The sequence below is a fragment of the Canis lupus genome, chromosome 17 (assembly GCF_003254725.2).
Source record: "Canis lupus dingo isolate Sandy chromosome 17, ASM325472v2, whole genome shotgun sequence".
Taxonomy (NCBI): domain Eukaryota; kingdom Metazoa; phylum Chordata; class Mammalia; order Carnivora; family Canidae; genus Canis; species Canis lupus.
This window is the reverse complement of record NC_064259.1, coordinates 29,503,687-29,521,457: the sequence shown is the minus strand read 5'-3', so window position 1 is coordinate 29,521,457 and position 17,771 is coordinate 29,503,687. Positions and strand designations below refer to the sequence as shown.

General features: G+C 37.4%; 1 protein-coding gene across 4 annotated transcripts in view; it reads left to right on the top strand.

Annotated features, from left to right (window-relative positions):
- Window positions 1-25: 25 nt before the first annotated feature.
- Window positions 26-17,771, top strand: part of HEATR5B (HEAT repeat containing 5B) — a 99,749-nt gene continuing 82,003 nt past the window's right edge. The window contains exons 1-8 of one of the 4 annotated variants that reach the window (XM_025454178.3): window positions 26-112; window positions 1,105-1,252; window positions 4,035-4,246; window positions 7,170-7,278; window positions 8,807-8,956; window positions 14,190-14,361; window positions 15,809-15,966; window positions 17,170-17,419. In XM_025454178.3, the coding sequence (XP_025309963.1) occupies window positions 1,127-1,252; window positions 4,035-4,246; window positions 7,170-7,278; window positions 8,807-8,956; window positions 14,190-14,361; window positions 15,809-15,966; window positions 17,170-17,419 (1,177 nt within the window). In that variant the 5' untranslated portion in view covers window positions 26-112; window positions 1,105-1,126. Of the gene's footprint in view, window positions 184-817; window positions 839-1,104; window positions 1,253-4,034; window positions 4,247-7,169; window positions 7,279-8,806; window positions 8,957-14,189; window positions 14,362-15,808; window positions 15,967-17,169; window positions 17,420-17,771 lie in introns of those variants that run through there. The other 3 variants (XM_025454180.3, XR_007402971.1, XM_035700832.2) reach the window with 3 other exon arrangements.

Here is a 17,771-nt window from a genome sequence, read left to right as displayed (position 1 = left end):
ACGCGCTCTCTTCGTTTCCTGCCGGCGAGCGCGCGGGAGGCGGGGCATCCGGGTCCGTAGGCGACGCTGCCGGCCCCGGAACTCAGCTGTTCCGCACCTGCCAGACTAGGAGGTGAGGCCACCCCCGTCTGCCGCCGAAGCATGCACGGTGACACGCACACACCCCCTGCCCTCTTCGTCCCCGTACGTTTTCAAAGGCCCGGGGAGGAAAATCGAGTTTGTAATGAGCGTTTCCCCTTCCTCAGTCCCCGGGCTCGGTTCTGAGGCGCCGCCACCTGTGGGTGACAGCCCGAGTGGCCCTGGCCAGGCCTGCGGCGGCCTCGTGCATCTCCCCCGGGCGGGGCGCTGCGCCGCGGTGGGCCCCGACTAGCCGGCTGGACCCCGACCCCCGACCCCCGCGCGCGCAGCGTCTGCGAGCTGCGTTTCCCCCGCCGCCCGGCGTTGCCACTGAAGCTTGGCCCCGGGGTCTGGCCTCCCTCGCCCGGGCCCTGTAGGAAAAATTTTGGAGACTTCCAGTGTGACATCTTTATACTGGGAGTTTTGATGTGCTTCGGGGCCGAGAGGCGAGGGGTGGGGGTCAGGGTGCTGTGCACCGAGCAGTGGGCGGAAAAAGAGGAGGCTGGGTTGTCAGGCCCGGTCTGTGTTTGATCTTGCTGCTTCAGTTTTCCCATTTATGGACTGGGTTAATGACATGTGTTTTGCTACGCATTTTTCTTCCGGAATAGTACCCTGTTTGCAGTACATATATATTATTTTAAGTCATCTCTACGCCCAACGAGCGGCTTGACCCCACGACTCCAGCTCAAGCCTCGCCTGCTCTACTGACTGAGCCAGCCAGGTGCCCCGTTATTTGCAAAATTTCTTTTTAATTTTCATTGTACCCCTTTTTTTCATTCCTCCAAACCAAGCATGGCTTTCATTTATGTTTGTTTTTGTTTTACCCTTGCCATTTAGAATTAGATTCATCAGCTTTGCCTCAAGGAAATTGTGAAAATTTCCCCCAAATGAAGTGAGAAGTAAAGCCATACGTTTCATTTCTTACTGGTTACATTCGTTAGGCTTGCCCTTCAAAAAATCCTTACAAGTATTTTTTAATTTGTTAAGGTGTGACTTTTAAACTTCAGCAATGGAGCTAGCCCACAGTTTATTGCTAAATGAAGAAGCTTTGGCTCAAATCACTGAAGCAAAGAGACCGGTTTTTATCTTTGAATGGTTGAGATTTCTCGATAAAGTCTTGGTTGCTGCCAACAAGGTATGGTGTTTTTTTTGTTTTTGTTTTTTTCCAGCTGGGTTTACATGATGAAGAATATTGTATGTTCATGATTTGTGAAGAAACAAGTATTATGTTTTGGAAAGGTTGTGGGTCACTTGTGGAATTGAGAATGTAACACTGGAATAGGAATTTTTATCTGTCCTTTGTCCATTTTGTGGCAAAACCTGAATCTTGTTTGAACCTAGCTTTTTGCCTACTTCATGTCTCTATGTGGACAGCTGAATGTGACTGGAGAAAAATATGATTATGTGACTGCCATCATTTTAAATACATTTATCTCCAACTTCAGGTGGTCCCTCAGTGCTGTCTAGCAATCTGAATATCTTCACTTATGTCTCTGAGGAGTTATAATAGGATAATAGGTTTTTTTTTTTTTCTATTTTCTTCTTCTTACACAGTCTGTTTTATTCTGGTTGCTTTTCATTCTGTGTATGTTTTATTACCTGCTTTTAAAATTAGGCAGGTTCCTCACATACCTGATCATATTTTACTGTCTGCTTAAATTTGGGAATGAGTAATAAGTTCTCTGGGCAGGGAAGTTCATTAACTGTATTTCACTGTAGGATAGTCCTGTTGTTTGAGGATCCCCTGATGTTGGTATCATAGGTTTCTCTTAGCTACTCATTCCCTGGAAGAGACATTTCTACTCTAGTGTCCTAGGGTGTATTACCAGCTCCCTCGATTCTAGGAGCTGGGGGGAGAAGGCTAGAGACTTCAACATCCAGTATGTAAACTTTCATTTAATCCCCCTGTTCAGTGCAGTTTTCCCAGCCCACAGCTGTGCTTGAGCTCCCTAAGTCCAGAATGGAGAACGGTATGAGAGCCTTACAGCTTCTAGACTCTCAACCATTTCCTCCAGTCCTAGGCACAACTTCACTCCCTCCTCTGAAAGCACCTACAGCTTCAAACAACAACGACTAAACAAACATGAGCTTTATGGGATTCTGTGTTGTAAGTTGGGTGTCTTCTCAGCTTTCCCTATTGGGATACTTGGCTTCTACATTTTTTCTGTTGATTGTTTTTCCTGTTTTCTTTGCTCTTGTAGATTTGTGCTTTTTTTTTGGGGGGGGGGTGTTGCTCTTCAGTATAGTTTTAGTAGTATTTCTGGAGAGACAAAGTTAATGTATAGATTCATTTGCGATCCTGAGTTCAAAGTTTCTATTTTTTCTCTTAAGCACTTTCTAACAATATTTGTTGCCTCCATTCCACTGGAATGGGTCTTGTCTAGTCATCAGTGATCTCAAATTCTTCCAACCAGTGATCAGTATTCTGCCTCAGTTGACCATCAGCAGCTTTTGACATAGTTGATCCTCTACCTTGAAACACTTACCATATTTTTAATTTTGTTGTGAAATTGAAAAATATGAGTATATACAAGTATCTGTTCCTTTAATAATACCATAATCTCACGATTTTTACTACCATCTATAAGATAATGACTTCGAGATATCCAATTACCTCTTTCTCTCTTAAACAGCATCTCAAAATTAACATATTCAAAGCCAAATTATTGATTTCCCCATCCCAAACATGTCCTTTGCCTAGTGCTCATCTTCTCGGGAAATGAATATTTTTTCCTTCTAGTTGCTCAGGTCATAAACCTTAGAGTCATTCTTGACTTCTCTCTTTTTCTCAAACTTCACATCACATTCATCAGCAAATCCTATTGGTTCTATACACCAAATATGTCCAGAATTCAATTATTTGTCATCAGTGCCATTGTTCCCACCCTCATTTCTCATCTGGATTATTACAGCAGCTTCCTAAGTGCTCACCATGCTTCTAACCATGTACCTTGTAGAGTGTTCTTTGCTCAATATTCAGAATGTGCCTATTAAAGCACTCTGATCATGTCCCTGTTGTGCTTCAAATTCCTACTCAGAATGAAGTAGAAAATTCTTACAATGGTATGTAATGGATGCTATACAGTCTGGTCCCTTCTACCCTTCTGACTTCATCTCCCACTGCTTCCTCACTCTGACTCTGCCGCAGCCAAACTGGCCTCTTGCTCTCCTCAACTAAGCAAACTTCCACCTTTGCCCTTGTTCCCGTTGCCTGAAATGTATTTATCTCAGATATCTGCATAGCTCACCCCTTCACTTCTTTTCAGAGGGCTTTTCTTACTAATCTGTACAAAATAGGAAGAGCTCACACTCTTCATTTATTTGGTAAACTGTCTTTCCCCACTAGAATATAAACTCACGAGGACAGAGACTTTGTTGTGTTCACTGTTTCACCACAGTGCATACAATAGTGCATGGCATGTAATAAGGGCACAATAAGCATTTCTGAATGAACTCTTGGTATTGATTACAAGTATATCTGATTTTTTTTTTTTATTCTGTCTTTGGCTCTTAGAGCTTCTTTCAGTTTTCTTCACTGACCTATATAACTTACAAACTACTGACTTTGCTTTTACAAGGCAGCCTTGCTAGGTTCTAAGACATCAGTTGTCCATATACCCATTATTTTACATCCTTTGACTTGGTTTCTTAGTAAGTTGGTGTGGAAACTTTTTGGATCTAGAGTAGTCACATTTATTGTTAGCTAACTTTTTGGCATTGAAGGGGAAGGAAGGATAATATATAGTCTGGAAAGGAATGGTTCATTTCTTACCAAATTTTTCCTTATCTGAAAATTTTCATTTATGGTTTAATGCCTAATGTAGATTTTAATTTTTTAAGTGTTTTAAAATTTTGATTAAAAGGTGACAAAGGCACATATAAGAAAAACTGATAATGTTCTTTATTTTTTGTAACAGACTGATGTAAAGGAAAAACAGAAAAAACTTGTTGAACAATTAACTGGATTAATAAGTAGTTCACCTGGACCACCTACACGAAAATTGTTAGCTAAAAATCTTGCAGCTCTTTATAGCATTGGGGATACTTTTACTGTCTTTCAAACACTTGATAAATGTAATGACATTATCAGAAATAAAGATGACACTGCAGCCTACTTACCAACAAAATTGTAAGTACTTACTTTGCCATTTTTTTTTTTTTTTTTTTACAGTAACTTACTAAGGAAATAGTGATTATAAAGACCCCCAGGTCAGTAGAACCTGAGGCATGGTGCTTGACAATGAAAGCTCTGAGCAGGTCTGGGAAAGGGGTTCTTTCTCAATATATGTTTCATTGTCACTGGGACTTTTAGCAAACGACAGAGCATTGGTATGGTGTCGGCAGTTTGCATGGAGGTTTTTTGGTAAATTTGGATGGAGAAAATATTCTTGGTTGGGATAAAAGAAAAGAATTTCTAGGTGATGCGATTGAGACAGGAATGGGCAAACTAGCCTATAGGCTGCTGCCTATTTTGTGAATAAAGCTTAATTGAAATACAGAAATGCCCATTCATTCAGGTGGCAGCTGCTGTCATGTGATAGTGGCAGAATTGAGTAGCTGATATTGAGGCCATGTTGCCTGCAAGTTTGCTGACCTTTAGATCAGGGCCTTACCCAGATCCTGGCCCATACATTTTAGAGCAAGTCTTAAGGATAATAATGGCTATAGGGTATGTCCTATGAAAGGGTCAGATAAGAAAATCAGCAGATGTGGTACAAGAGGAGAGTGGTCAAGGGGAAAGTAACATCTAAATAAGCTCACTTGTGTTATAAGGGGAGCTCAGTGCCAAGGAAGGGCTGTCAAAGAAGTATCAGCCAAAGATCAACAACAGGGAAGAGCACTTGGATTTCAGGCAAACAAGTGGTTAAGATGGGAAGATGGATGTGATAGACCAGGGATTGGCAAACTTTATGAAAAAGAGCCTGATAGTAACTATTTTTGGCTTTGTGGACTATACATCTCTGTCACAACTACTCACCTCTGCTACAGACTGTGCATAAATAGAATAACTGTGTTCCAATGAAACTTTATTTACAAAAACAGGTGGCAGGCTGGATGATGGGCCAGATTTGGCTTGTAGGCTGTAGTTTGCCAACCTATTTTTCTAGGCAAAGGAAACTTCTCATTGGAAGCAAAAGTAGATTCTTTATACTTTATAGTGCTTTACAGAAAGATGCAAAATAGATAAGGGAATGAGTCGTGAGGAGGAAGATGAGAAGTTCACTTCTGGGTGTGCTGATTTGCAGGACAGGAGGGAACATCCAAGGGACAGTGTATAGTCGGTAGTTTGAAGTCATGGTCTGGATTTCAGAGCTCTGAGTTGAGAATGTAGTTTTGGCAAGGAGAGTGGAGATTAGGAACCCTTTGGTAGGGATAAAGTTACCTAGAAAGAGTCACTGTTTGGGAACAGAGAATGGCCAAGGATACATCTCTAGAACACCATGCAAGGGGACTGGGCCAGTGTAATAGTTTACAGAGGAAACAGGAAGATTATTCTGAACCTGGACACTGATTTTTTAGGTCTATTTTCAACTACATAGGTGTGTTGTGCTTAGATTTTGTGTTGTTTGGGATAGACGTAGATCTCAAAAGTTTTAGAAGAAATGAGAGAGCACTAGTGCTTTCCAGTTTATTTTGGAATTTGAAGCTGTGTTAATATATTGGTAGTTTAGATCTCCACCACTTAGCAAATCCACATATCACTTTCTAGTTCTGCTTAAATAGAATTTATTATATATTTCTTATTATTCATAGGTATTTCCCAGTGGATTCATGGGTTCCGTTTAGGAATTCCCTAAATATTCTGACGTGACCTCAGTCCTTTTTAGTTTAGTCATCAGCCTAGAATATTGAAAGAAGCATAGGATTTAAAGTCAACCAGGTGAAGATAGGCTCCCTGATTCTACTATTTATTACATATATGATAGTAATAATGTCTCTGCCTCAGAATAACTTGCTCAGGACAGCTATTATTAGGTGATGGGTTCTAGGATGTAGTCACAGATCTGCCAGACTTCAAAGATTACACTCTTCACTCCTATCCCATACTCCTGCCTCCAAACTAAACTCACAGCTTATCATTTACTTACTATTCATACAACTGATGATGGAGTGATTTCCTCTGTCCTAAAGAGATAGGCTTTTGTTACATTTCTTCTCTGTATAGCCAAATGTTCCATGAAAGCCATTTAGATTAAATTTTACAAGTAACTGTTCACTGTTATTTGTATATTAAAAGGAACTCTGAGCAATAAAAAAAAAAAATGTGTAAGATAGATTCCCTGTTTCCAGATTTTACATTTCCATTGGCAAGATAAGATAGACACATTTCTATTTATTTATTTATATTTATTTTTTAAGTAGGCTCCGCGCCCAATGTGGGGCTTGAACTCACAACCTTGAAATCAAGTGTAACATGTTCTACTGACTGAGTCAGCCAGGTGCCCCAAAATACATTTAAATGATCAAGTCAAAGCACAGTAAATGACATAATTTTATCAAGATGAGTGGTTGCCATTAAGTGTTACATATAATGAGAGAAGAGAAGGAATCCTTGCAGATTGACATAATTTGGGAAGTCTTCATGAAAGGAAAACTTGAGTTTCTTTCCAAAGGAGGGGTATGATTTATTATATGAATATATATTTATTCTCTTCTATTCCTAAAAAAATACAATTTGGTTAACTATGGTATTTGTTGTGATTATAAAGAATCGATAGGGCAGCCCTGGTGGCCCAGCGGTTTAGCACCGCCTTCAGCCCTGGGTGTGATCCTGGAGACCCGGGATCGAGTCCCACGTCAGGCTCCCTGCATGGAGCCTGCTTCTCCTTCTGCCTCTGTCTGTGTCTCTGTCTCTCTCTGTCATGAATAAGTAAATAAATAAAAATCTTTTTTTTTAAAAAGAATCAATAAACAAGATGTTTTTGAAAGGTGAAAATTAAGGATTTGTAGCCAAAAGTGTCCTGCACAAATACAAATTGATTTCTGAAAACCAGAAAGATACCATGACATTGTATTATTAACCTGAACATTGAAGACATCACTTCTTACAGGGCTGCAGTGGCTTGTGTTGGAGCATTTTATGAAAAAATGGGGAGAATGTTAGGAAGTGCATTTCCAGAGACAGTGAATAATCTTTTGAAATCTCTGAAAAGTGCAGAGGTAAGTTTTACAACAAATACTGTTTAAATGTTTTGCTTGTGGCAGGAGTTAGATGTCAGTTAAAAATATATGTTTGCCTTTTTTTCTGTCCCTGTGGTACTCGTACTGCTGAGCAAGAAGGTAATTTAAGATTATTACTTGCAAAAAAAATATCACTTGCTCCTTCTTTAATGTATGTTATATTTCAGTGGGAAGAGAAAGAATGCTTTTCCTTGGCAAAAAATAGGTTTGCCTATTATTTTTTATTTAGCCTATGGAAATTTTTGCATTGCTGTTTTATTTTTGTGCCATAGCTAATATATTAGTTTCCTAGGTTTGCCTAGGGTAGTAAATGACCACAGTGATTTCAAAGAACAGAAATTCGTTGTCTTATAATTCTAGAAGCAAAAATCCAAAATCAGGGTGTGGGCAGGGCCATCCTCCTGAAAACTCTAGGGAAGAATCTTTCCTTGCTTTCTTAACTTCTAGTGGTTGCTGGCAATCCTTGGTGTTCCTTGATTTGTAGATGCACTTCTAATTTCTGCCTCTGTTGTCACATGGTATTCTTCCTCTGCATCTGTGTTCTGCATCCAAATTCTTCTTAGCAGGATACCAGTGATTGGATTAGGGCTCACCTGAATCCAGTGGGACCTTGTCTTTATTTAATTTCATCCCCAAATCCTTATTTCCAAATAAAGTCATGGTCACAGGCAATGGGGCTTAAGACTTGAATTAATCTTCTTGGAGGACGCTATTCAATCCACAGCAGCTAATATTGAGTAAAAATAGTTCTATTTTGTCATGTCAATTTGGTGTTAACTAAAACTAACCAAGCCTTGCACTCTTACAATCTAATTCTTTTGTCTTGGAAAGCTAAAGATTTCTTGGACAACAGCTCTTCTGGGAACTACTTGTCAATTCATTTATTAAACAGTGATTGAGGACATACTGTCAGACAGGAAGCATACAAAGATGAACAAGACACGGTCTCTGACCTCTTCAAAGCTTACAGTCTAGTGGAAGACATCTGTATTTGAATAAGTACACTCTAAGATATAAGAACCAAGCACTGTGAGAGTATGAAAATGAGTTTGGGGAGTTATAAAAAGATGAAGGCTTAGTTTATCTCTGTGACAGGTTTTTTAAATGTATTGGATGGGTCTTCTTTTAGATGGTTTGTATTACTTTTTAACTACTTTTCTCTTAACTGTTCACATTCCGAAAATTTGGACCCTTGAGATACGATATTGAAGTCTTTGAAATTGTTTTCACATTCTCATTAAGTTGTGCTTCATGTTGTGGAAACATTACAATCTGTTTTCTTGTTGTAACTTGATTTCTCAGCAAGATATTATTTAATAGAAGTTAATAATTACTCTTACCTCTCAGGTGCTTTCTAGGATACTTTTATTTTTTATTACTTACTGTTTACCCTGTAAAGGTAAGACTATGAGACCACAAAACCCAGGAAACTTTTTGTGTCTTGGTGTGTTCTTGTTTAAACATGGAATTTGTTTTACAGCATAGTTGTGATTTATTTAATGTCTAGTCTCAAGGGCGAAGTGAAATCTTAATGAGTCTACAGAAGGTTCTGAATGGACTGGGCGGTGCAGCAGCTTCTTCACATCGTGATATTTACAAGAATGCCAGGTCTCTCTTGACTGACAGGTCAATGGCTGTTCGATGTGCAGTTGCCAAGGTCAGTACTTAGCTAATATATGCTATTCCTTCTCGTGCTGCTTCTTAGAGCGACATTTTTTTTTTCTTTTAAAGTTTTAAAATGTGATTGCATACTTTTTGTTCCCATGGATTAGTTTCAATTTGTGGAATTACATACAAATGGAATCCTGTGGGATGTACTCTCTCTCTCTCTCTTTTTTTTTTTTTTTTTTTTGGTCTGGTTCCTTTTACTCAGCATAATTATCTTAAGATTCATTCATATCATTACAGTGTCACTAGTTCATTTCTTTTCATTGCTGAAAAGAAGTTGTGTAGTTGTACCACAATTAGTTTATTCCTTCACCTGTTAAGGACATTTGAATTGCTTCCAGTTTAGGCTATTACTGAAAAAGCTATGAACATCTGTATACAAGTTTTTGTGTGGACATACACATTATTCTACTTGGGTAGATACCTAGGAGTGGAATAACTAGATTGTATGATAGACTTATGTTTAACTTCTTTAAAAATTGCCAAACGGTTTTCCAAAATAATTGTACCATTTTACATTTCCACCAGCAACATATGAGATTTCTAATTCCTCCACATCTTCACCAACATTTAATATTGTCAGTCTTACTCATTTTGGCCATTCCAATAGATATGTACCCACGTCTCATTGTAGCTCTAGTTTATATTTCCCTAATGACTAATGATGAGCATATTTTCATGTGCTTATTGCCATCCATATCTTCTTTGATGAAGAATCTATTCAAATCTTATACCTGCTTTGAGTTGTTTTCTTATTTTGAGCTTTGATAGTACTTAATAGGATTTTTAAAAATATATTTCTAAAAAATAAAATAAAAATATATTTCTTTATCAGATACATTATTTGCAGTAACTTTTTCTCAGGTATGTTCTATCTTTTCATCTCTAAATAGTGTCTTTCTAAGGGAAAGAAGAGAAGTTTTGGAATTTGCCAAAGTTCAATTTACCAATTCTTATTATATAGACTCTTTTAATAGATTCTATCAGATGTTCTACATAGACAATCATGTTGTCTAAGAATAAAGACAGTTTTACTTTTTTTCCAGTATGGATATCTTTTGCTCTGGCTAAATCCTTTAATACAATGTTGAATTAAAAACATGAGAGCAAATATCCTTGTCTTATTCCAGATCCTTAAGGAGAAAACGTTCAGTCCTTTGTCATTTAGTGTTAAATGTTGGTCTCTCTAGATGACTTTTATCAAGTTGAGGAAGCACCCTTATATTTCTAGCTGCTAAGAGGTTTTTATCAGGAATGGTTGTTGGATTTTGTCAAATGCCTTTTGTTTTATATTTGATTTCTTGCGCAATTTTTGTTGTTGCTGTTTTCTAGTTAAAATTATTTTAAGATAATTGTAGATTTACATGAAATTATAAGAAATAATACAGAGATGTCTTTATACACTTTTACCCAGTTCCTCCCAATGGTAATATTTTGCAAAAGTGTAATATAATATTACAACTAATGTAATAGTGTTGACATTGACACAGTCCATTGATCTAGTTTAGTTTTCCCTAGTTTTGTATACAAATTCAATTTTAAGATTTATTTATCCATTTAAGAGAGAGAGCGTGAGTGGGTGTGCGCACATGCTAGTGAGCACGTTGGAGAGGGTCAGAGGGAGAGAATCTCAGGCAAACTCCCCACTGAGCCTGGAGCCCAAGGTGGGGCTTCATCCTACAACCCTGAGATCATGACCTGAGCTGAAACCAAAAGATGGATGTTTAACCAACTGAGCCACCCAGACACTTCTAAAAATTCAATTTGAAAAATCAGTACGGGGCTATTTAGGTTATTTGTTCTTTAGTGAGTTTTCTATTTCATTTAAGTTGTCATATTTATTGGTGTGAAGCTCTTTCTGATAGTCTGTTTGTTCTGTTAATATATATTGAATCCACAATGATGTGATCTCTCTCATTCTTAATTTTGTTTTTTGTTTTTTTGGTTCTTTTTTTTTTTTTTTTTTTTTTACATTCTTCCTTTAATAAAATGTGAGTTAACAATAGTTGCAGTCTAACAATAGTTGCAGTCCAAAAGCCCATAATCACTCAGGCAAGTTTCCAGTAGATTCTATAGAAATAACCTCTGGATGTCTATTGATACTTTCAAGATTTTTGTCTCTTTTTTTTTTTAATTTATTTTTTATTGGTGTTCAATTTACCAACACACAGAATAACCCCCAGTGCCTGTCACCCATTCACTCCCACCCCCCACCCACCTCCCCTTCTACTACCCCTAGTTCGTTTCCCAGAGTTAGCAGTCTTTACGTTCTGTCTCCCTTTCTGATATTTCCCACACATTTCTTCTCCCTTCCCTTATATTCCCTTTCACTATTATTTATATTCCCCAAATGAATGAGAACATATAATGTTTGTCCTTCTCCGACTGACTTCACTCAGCATAATACCCTCCAGTTCCATCCACGTTGAAGCAAATGGTGGGTATTTGTCATTTCTAATAGCTGAGTAATATTCCATTGTATACATAAACCACATCTTCTTTATCCACTCATCTTTCGATGGACACTGAGGCTCCTTCCACAGTTTGGCTATTGTGGCCATTGCTGCTATAAACATCGGGGTGCAGGTGTCCCTGCGTTTCATTGCATCTGTATCTTTGGGGTAAATCCCCAACAGTGCAGTTGCTGGGTCGTAGGGCAGGTCTATTTTTAACTGTTTGAGGAACCTCCACACAGTTTTCCAGAGCGGCTGCACCAGTTCACATTCCCACCAACAGTGCAAGAGGGTTCCCTTTTCTCCGCATCCTCTCCAACATTTGCGGTTTCCTGCCTTGTTAATTTTCCCCATTCTCACTGGTGTGAGGTGGTATCTCATTGTGGTTTTGATTTGTATTTCCCTGATGGCAAGTGATGCAGAGCATTTTCTCATGTGCATGTTGGCCATGTCTATGTCTTCCTCTGTGAGATTTCTCTTCATATCTTTTACCCATTTCATGATTGGATTGTTTGTTTCTTTGGTGTTGAGTTTAATAAGTTCTTTATAGATCTTGGAAACTAGCCCTTTATCTGATATGTCATTTGCAAATATCTTCTCCCATTCTGTAGGTTGTCTTTGAGTTTTGTTGACTGTATCCTTTGCTGTGCAAAAGCTTCTTATCTTGATGAAGTCCCAATAGTTCATTTTTGCTTTTGTTTCTTTTGCCTTCGTGGATGTATCTTGCAAGAAGTTACTGTGGCCGAGTTCAAAAAAGGGTGTTGCCTGTGTTCTCCTCTAGGATTTTGATGGAATCTTGTCTCACATTTAGATCTTTCATCCATTTTGAGTTTATCTTTGTGTATGGTGTAAGAGAATGATCTAGTTTCATTCTTCTGCATGTGGATGTCCAATTTTCCCAGCACCATTTATTGAAGAGACTGTCTTTCTTCCAGTGGATAGTCGTTCCTCCTTTATCGAATATTAGTTGGCCATAAAGTTCAGGGTCCACTTCTGAATTCTCTATTCTGTTCCATTGATCTATGTGTCTGTTTTTGTGCCAGTACCACACTGTCTTGATGACCACAGCTTTGTAGTACCACCTGAAATCTGGCATTGTGATGCCCCCAGCTATGGTTTTCTTTTTTAAAATTCCCCTGGCTATTCGGGGTCTTTTCTGATTCCACACAAATCTTAAAATAATTTGTTCTAACTCTCTGAAGAAAGTCCATGGTATTTTGATAGGGATTGCATTAAACGTGTATATTGCCCTGGGTAACATTGACATTTTCACAATATTAATTCTGCCAATCCATGAGCATGGAATATTTTTCCATCTCTTTGTGTCTTCCTCAATTTCTTTCAGAAGTGTTCTATAGTTTTTAGGGTATAGATCCTTTACCTCTTTGGTGAGGTTTATTCCTAGGTATCTTATGCTTTTGGGTGCAATTGTAAATGGGATTGAATCCTTAATTTCTCTTTCTTCAGTCTCATTGTTAGTGTATAGAAATGCCACTGATTTCTGGGCATTGATTTTGTATCCTGTCACGCTACCAAATTGCTGTATGAGTTCTAGCAATCTTGAGGTGGAGACTTTTGGGTTTTCTATGTAGAGTATCATGTCATCGGCGAAGAGGGAGAGTTTGACTTCTTCTTTGCCAATTTGAATGCCTTTAATGTCTTTTTGTTGTCTGATTGCTGAGGCTAGGACTTCCAGTACTATGTTGAATAGCAGTGGTGAGAGTGGACATCCCTGCCTTGTTCCTGATCTTAGGGGAAAGGCTCTCAGTGCTTCCCCAGAGAATGATATTTGCTGTGGGCTTTTCGTAGATGGCTTTTAAGATGTTGAGGAATGTTCCCTCTATCCCTACACTCTGAAGAGTTTTGATCAGAAATGGATGCTGTATTTTGTCAAATGCTTTCTCTGCATCTAATGAGAGGATCATATGGTTCTTGGTTTTTCTCTTGCTGATATGATGAATCACACTGTTTTACGGGTGTTGAACCAGCCTTGTGTCATTCTTAATTTCGATAATTCATGTCTTCTCTCTTTCCTTCATCTGCCTGGCTAGAGATTTATTAAATTTATTGGTCATCTCAAAGAAGGAGCTTTGGGTTTTATTTCTCTTCTTTTCAGTTTTCTATGTCAGCTGTTATCTTTATTATTTTCTTTTTTTCCCTGCTTACTTTGTGCTAAATTTTCTCTAAGTCATCTAGTTTCTTTCTTTTTTCTTTTTTCTTTTTTTTTTTTTTTTAATTTTTATTTATTTATGATAGTCACACAGAGAGAGAGAGAGAGGGGCAGAGACACAGGCAGAGGGAGAAGCAAGCTCCATGCCGGGAGCCTGACGTGGGATTCGATCCTGGGTCTCCAGGATCGCGCCCTGGTCCAAAGGCAGGCGCTAAACCTCTGCGCCACCCAGGGATCCCCTCTTTCTTTTTTCTTTTTTTTTTTGTCATCTAGTTTCTTAAGGTGGAAACTGAGCTTATTGATTTGAGACCTTTCTACTTTCCAATATAGGAGTTTACTGTTAAATGTCTTTTCCTAAGTACTGAAAACTCTCTTGAGGCAGTAAGCTGGGACAATTGATAGGGTTAACTTTGTTTTCCATCTCTTAAAGATCACTGTCTTTCATTGCCTCATGTCCAGTGTCTTGAAAACTGTTGTTCTGTATATTTTAATCTTTTGGTTACTTCAGGAGAGAGAGTAAATCTGATTTCTTGTTACTATTTCTCTGGAAATGTAAGTTCTAAAATGTAATTTATTTTTTTCTTCAAATTAAATTCCAGTGTCTACTAGAACTACAGAATGAAGCTGTGTTCATGTGGACTGCTGAATTAGAAAATATTGCCACTCTCTGCTTTAAGGCTTTGGAAAACTCAAATTATGGGGTTCGAGTGGCAGTGTCTAAACTCTTAGGAACAGTCATGGCTACAGCATTGATGCCAAAACAAGCAACAGGTATCATTTGCCAACCCTTGATTTAGACTATTACAGATATTTGAAGGTATATGAAATCTGTCTAAATGAGTTATTTCTTATAGGCAAATCACTTGAAAGATTTAAATTGTTAAGTGTCTTTGTCTACTTTTTCAGGGAATAGAACTATCCAAATGTCATTTATCTTGATATAGACAAGGCATTTTTTTATTGTTATAATGTACAAGATAATAAATATCAAGTATACTGGATATATACGCAAGTAAGATTTATGAAATGGTTTTGTATAATCTTCAAGGGACTGGAATCTGTCACTTTTTAATGCTTCCCTACTTTCAATCTCTGATGAGTAGATCCATTTTATAGTACGGTATTCTTTTTTTTTTTTTTTTTTATCATTACTGTAAGAACAATCAGAGGCATTTGTCATGTGACTTCTGCTGTGCCTTACAGTTCCATAGAGATGCCTCAGTGAGGGTTGTGAGTAGACCCTGAGGGAGTCCAGCCACGTATGGTACTGTCCCCATCCCTACTCCACCTCTGTGTAGTAGAAGGAGAATCAGATGTTACAGATTCAAGTCCTAGCTCTTATGTTAATTAGCTGTGAAACCTTTTGAGCTTTAGTCTCTTTAAAGATAATTATTTCAGTTTGTGCAACTAGATGATGATGTTGACAGGTAACATTTATTAAGTGCTATGTGCCAGGCACTGAATTAAGCATGTAACTGAATTGTTTTATTTAATCCTCATAAAAGCCCTGTGAATCATAAGTACTATTCACACTTTATAAACAAGGAAATTGAGGCTTATAGAAATCACGTAATTTGTGTTCTTTTAAGTGTTCTGTAAGCATCAGAGCTGAAATTCAAACCCAGGCAGACAAATTCCAAAGTCTTAGATACTTAATCATAAAAGTATACTTTTATACTTTTCCTGTAGACTTTTTGTGAGGATTATGTTTGCAGCTGTATGTTAAAGGGCTTCTTAAAATATGAAGCTCTGTACAAGGGATGGCAATTCAGCTGCAGTCCAGTGACATTTTAATTGACTGCTAACCATTGTATAGAAAACATGGACTTGACAAAGTTTCTTTGAGCCTACTTCAGTTGGGAATGAAGACTGTGATCAATTAGTATTTTCTGCTGTGGATGTGTTTTGTCTTGCTGTGTTACATATATCAAGGTTAACATTATTAAACTATTTTTGGCATAGATTTTAATTAATTGCTTTTAATGTGTACCTCCTTCAATTTTTCCTAGCATTTTTTGCTTCAAAATTGAATTTATTTTTCAAGTAGATTATAAACTTAAAGACTATAAGAAAACAGAAGGACCCTATCTTGTAGTAGTTTAAGAATCCTTAAAAGTGATTACTTGAATTTTAAGCCAGATATATTAGAAAATGTTTAAAAAATGTTATTCAAAATAGTAAAATATATCGCTTATGAATTTACTTTTCTTCCTGAAAGTAATGCGCCAGAATGTGAAGCGAGCAACATTTGATGAAGTCTTAGAACTCATGGCCACAGGATTTCTACGTGGAGGGTCAGGTTTTTTAAAGAGTGGTGGAGAGATGTTAAAAGTCGGAGGGTCTGTTAATCGTGAAGTGAGAGTTGGAGTTACACAGGTTTGTAATGTATACATATGAAAGAATTCTGTTCACATTGCTTGTGAAATCTCATGGAAGACTCTTAATAACAGTACACACAGATTTTTAATATTGTCTATTTTTTTTCAAAATAATTATTTTACCAAATGAATGAATTACATTCAAGTTCCAAATTACAAAAAAAAAAAATTCCAAATTAGACACTTATATGGAAAGATGGATTCCTAACGATGTGTAAATTAGCCCTTGTCTGGTGTATTTATATAAGTATCCAACAACATTTTCCCAAATTTTACTTGGCAGAAAATCAGATGTAAAATAATTCAGTTTTAGTTGAAATTATATTCAAATAGCTGGAGGCATTTAATTTTAATGTTCAGTGACCCTGTAGCAAATCATATTGGTTAATACTTCAGTTGGATTTATCATAAATGAATAATCACTAATTTATTAAACTAAACCTGACTTGGAGTTAAAATTGCAAAATAATAATTAACCAGGGCAGCCCGGGTTTCTCAGCGGCTTAGCGCTGCCTTTGGCCCAGGACGTGATCCTGGAGACCCGGGATCGAGTCCCACATTGGGTTCCCTGCATGGAGCCTGCTTCTCCCTCTGCCTGTGTCTCTGCCTCTCTCTCTCTCTCTCTCTCTCTCTCTCTGTGTCTTTCATGAATAAATAAATAAAATCTTAAATAATAATAATAATAATAATAATAATTAACCAAGTAAGGTGTTATGGTTAAGATCTAAGAATAATTGATAATAAGATAAGATGTATCTTTGTGATCTTAGTCAAAATCAGTCCAACTATATATTGTTTCTGAAACAAGTGTAGAAATAGAAGTAAACCATTTTTATCTTATAGTCACAAGCAAGGACATCCATTGTCCTAGGTCAATGTTTATTTAAGATGTGAGAGTTTTCTTATTCCTATAACCTGTTACCTTCCTCACCATCAGGGTGAATTCAGCTTTCCTTCCCTCCCTCCCCACTATCTTTTTGTATTCTTCATGAAGCTACTGATGACAGTTTTGAGCCAAAGATACTTCCACCAGTAGTTCCTTTGCTAGAAATACTGAAAAGGTCTCAAGTATTAATTTTTCTCAACTTTAATCTCAAATATAATTTATTTTGTGTGCTATGATCATTTATCTCTGTAGTTGCTTTATCTGTCATCTCAGTTAATTTATGTAATTTATCTGAAGTTGTATCTTTATTTATAGGCATATGTTGTTTTTGTAACTACATTGGGTGGTCAGTGGTTGGAGCGTAGCTTTGCTACATTCTTGTCCCACGTACTTGATCTGGTTTCCCATCCTCGGGCAACGCAAACACACGTAGAGGCTGTGTACTCAAGACGATGTGTCTCCTTTATCCTAAGAGCTACTGTGGGCAGTTTGCTAGGTGAAAAAGCCCAGATTGCAGCTGCCAAAGAAATATGCCAAGCTATTGGAAAACAAATGAAAGCAGTAGGTAAGAATTGATACCTTGATGTATGTTGTGGATTTCTTTAGTCACTTAGTTTTATATTATTATTCTTAATAAATACTAATAGATCTGTTTAATTCATGTCATTTTCTGGACTATGCTTTAATAGCCACTTTTATTGAATACTCTTATTTGTATCAAAACAACATACTTTCAGTGAAATAGTTTTTAAAGCTTTGAGTAGCATGTTTAAAAGGTTAGGTTTTCTGTTCAATTTCTAGTACCTGTACTGATGTACTGGTATGCAGCAGCATATTGCTTTGCTATCTTTAAGGAAGAACCTATTGTAATTTTTCTGTTTGGGCCTTTTGCTTTATAAACACATCTTTTTTTTTTT